At 45.5% G+C, this 3,267-nt stretch overlaps 1 protein-coding gene across 1 annotated transcript; it reads left to right on the top strand.

Moving 5' to 3' along the window:
• The first annotated feature begins 384 nt into the window (after positions 1-384).
• Positions 385-3,267, top strand: LOC122317202 (transcription factor GTE2-like). Its single transcript, XM_043134165.1, has 3 exons — positions 385-2,187; positions 2,286-2,496; positions 2,580-3,267. The coding sequence occupies exons 1-3, from the start codon at positions 649-651 to the stop codon at positions 2,669-2,671; spliced, it is 1,842 nt and encodes a 613-aa protein (XP_042990099.1). The 5' UTR covers positions 385-648; the 3' UTR covers positions 2,672-3,267.

Consider the following 3,267-nt stretch of genomic DNA (forward strand, 5'->3'; position numbering starts at 1 on the left):
TTCAAATGTTTTGTATAGAATAAGAGGGTACTTGTAATGTGTAATTATTATATAATTATTTAAAAAAATATGATATTTATATAAAAAAAATTAATTTTTTAATAATAAATTTAATTAATTTTTAAAATAATTATACAACACTTTATCATATTTTATAAATATATATAACATTGCACGTAAAATAATAACGCCAACGCAACCTATCACCCACGTCGAAATGCCCAGGTGGCGGAAAATTGGAAGCCAACGTTTGGCGCTGACCTGGCAAAACCCAGCCTGTTTTTTGGCGGGAGAAGATTCCGCCATAGACAAAATAGTTAATAAATTAAAATTAAAAATTTATAAAATATTTCTATGTTTTCCATTATTTAAGAAGAGGAGGTGCCCTCCTTACTTCCTACGTGGAGGGTCTTCGAAACCCTCGTCTCTGCGGCTGCCCTCTCTCTCTCTTCGTCCCTTTCTCTGCTTTCCTTTTTCCTTCCGATTGCTCCGATGCCGGAAGTAGCTATGCCCTGAGACGGATGATTTCCGGCACCTTTTTGACCATTTCTTCCCGCCCTATAATGTGGAGACTTATCGCCGGCTAATAGCCGGGGACCCGACGGATCTGGCTTACACGAATGGCTTCGGCCCTCATTGCCACTCGAGATGAGCCGTCGTGGGGGTGAAGGCAAGGTTTATACGAGGAAATACTTAAATAAAAACACCGCTACTACCTCCATTAATCCTCTTCTCGAGCCCAACCTGAACCAATATCATAATCCGCGCCTTAACGGGCAGATCCATGGGCTCTCCCGGCAGAGTAAAGAGTCAGTGGCGGTCCCGGATGTGCCGGATCTTACGATGTCGCCGACTCTGAAATCCATGAGCTTCAATGAGACGAAGAAATCTTCGTCACATGGAGGTCACGTGACCTTCAATCTGGCTACTTACTCGAGGCGAGGGCTGTTGGAGCTGAAGAAGCGCTTGATCTCGGAGCTCCGGCAGGTCCGCAGCCTAATTACTCGGATCGAGTCTGGAGACTTCGGGTTTGGACCTGGATTCCCGTCAACTCAGCCTTCTCTGACCCACCGGCCTCCGCCTCTTCAGGTCAACTGCGAAGTAGATTTACCGAAGCCGAAAGAGAAGTGTACGCCTAATGTGAACCACCGCCACCAATCGTCGGAGCTCCTGACCGGGAAGAACAAGAGGCCGGGTGCGAGGATCTCTGGCACCAAGCGGAGCAGACCTTTCGGTTTGGGGAAGGATGCGAAGCGTTCCGCGCTGGAGCACCCCGTGACGGAGAAGCTCACCAACAGCATGATGAAAAGGTGCGGACATATTTTGAGAAAGTTGATGAAGCACAAGTTCGGTTGGGTTTTCAACGTTCCAGTTGACGTTGCCAAATTGGGGCTCCACGATTATAATCGCATCGTCAAGACCCCAATGGATCTTGGCACCGTCAAATCCCACTTGCAGAAGAACCTGTACATTTCGCCGCTCCATTTCGCGGCGGATGTGAGACTGACTTTTAACAATGCCCTGCTTTACAATCCCAAGGGAACTGATGTCAATTTCATGGCGGAGCAGCTATTGTCCATGTTCGATGCGATGTTCAACCCGGCATACAACAAGTTCGAGGCCGAGCAACACCGAGTGTCAAAAACAATAAAAGAATCAAGGCCTATGGTTTTGACTCAAAAAACGCAGAGAGCCATCTCTGGTCCCATGCCCGGTGCCGTTGCGAAGAAATTGGACTCTGCCATGGAGCGATCACGACCCACATTCTCAAACCCATCACAGCTCCCAGCTCCAATGCGGTCAATGCCAATTCCAATGCTGGCTCCGGTTCCAGTTGCGAAGCCAGTCGTTGCACAGAGACCGTTGAAGCTGCCGAAGCCAAAAGCAAAGGATCCGAACAAGAGGGAAATGAGCTATGAGGAGAGGGCGAAGTTGGGGCAGAGTTTACAGAATTTACCGCCAGAGAAGATGGAGCAGTTTGTACAGATTTTAAAGAAGAGAAATGAGCAATTAGTGCAGCACGGGGACGAGATCGAGCTTGACATTGAGGCCATTGACACGGAAACACTATGGGAGCTTGATAGGTTTGTGACTTACCACAAGAAGATGGTGAGCAAGATGAAACGGCAAGGGCTCCTCATCCAAAGCAACAGTCAGAGATCAAATGAAATCCAAATCAGCAACAAGGTAATAATGACGGCTTTGTAATGCTGTACTTGACTGCTTTACATTTCCTTTTAAGCTTGGTTTGGAGTGTTAATAGTATTCTTGGTGTTGAAATGAAGTCTCCTTTGAGCGAGATGGTGGCCGAGGCTGGGCTGGTGCAGAAGAGCAAGAAAGGGGAATTTGGGGAGGAGGATGTGGACATTGGCGAGGAAATTCCTTTGGAAAACTTCCCGCCTGTGGTAATTGACAAGGACGCTACTGCCTGTGCCGGTAGTGGGTCCAGTGGTTCGAGTTGTTCAACCTCTAGCAGTGATTCCTCTTCCTCTAGTGGTAATTAACTTAGCTTCTGTATTTTGGAGGTAAAGATGTGGCTATGATTTTCTTTAGATGCTAAATTTAAGTATTTGTTGCAGATTCGGATTCTGAAAGTTCTTCAGCAAGTGGTTCCGATGCAGAAAGTGTGCAATCACCGTTTGTAGAATTGAAAGAAGCTCAGCGTGCCTAAAGCTTTTTTAGCGTTTAGTAGGGCTTTGGGTTTAGATGTAGAAGCTCGAGCTTACTGAAGACAAAGTGATGGTAAAGTGGTAGTGCGTTAGCAGAAGGGCTTTAAGATTGCCTGTGGCTTTCTTTTATTTTTTTGGTTGCTTTCTCGCATCGATGGTGCGGAGATTAAGCGAATGACACAAGTCCTGGGCTGGCTTGGGTATGGTTTCATCAGTACCTTGCGTTAAGTCTAATGACCAGTTAGGCATCTGATGCATTAGTGTTTGTATGAATGATTGCACCAGTTAGGGCACCCATAGATAGAGGAATGAGATAGAGATAGGTAAGGGAGATTCGTAGGAGCTGGGACTAGGTTTTTCATTTTCAAGGGCTGTGGAATATATCAGGGGCAAGCAACGAAAGAGATGGGATAATTTTTTGTAGCATACATCACCACATGATTTTCAGTGGTCAAGAAGCAATAGCAGAAAATATGTACAGTGAGGAAATCATCTGAACATAAGGCAAATGGAAGCTTGTACAGTACTCGTTCTTTGTTCTGTTGTTGAATGAAATGTGAATGATAAAAAATGTATTTTGTATACCATTTTTGGTTAA

Source organism: Carya illinoinensis, chromosome 7, assembly GCF_018687715.1.
Source record: "Carya illinoinensis cultivar Pawnee chromosome 7, C.illinoinensisPawnee_v1, whole genome shotgun sequence".
Lineage (NCBI taxonomy): Eukaryota > Viridiplantae > Streptophyta > Magnoliopsida > Fagales > Juglandaceae > Carya > Carya illinoinensis.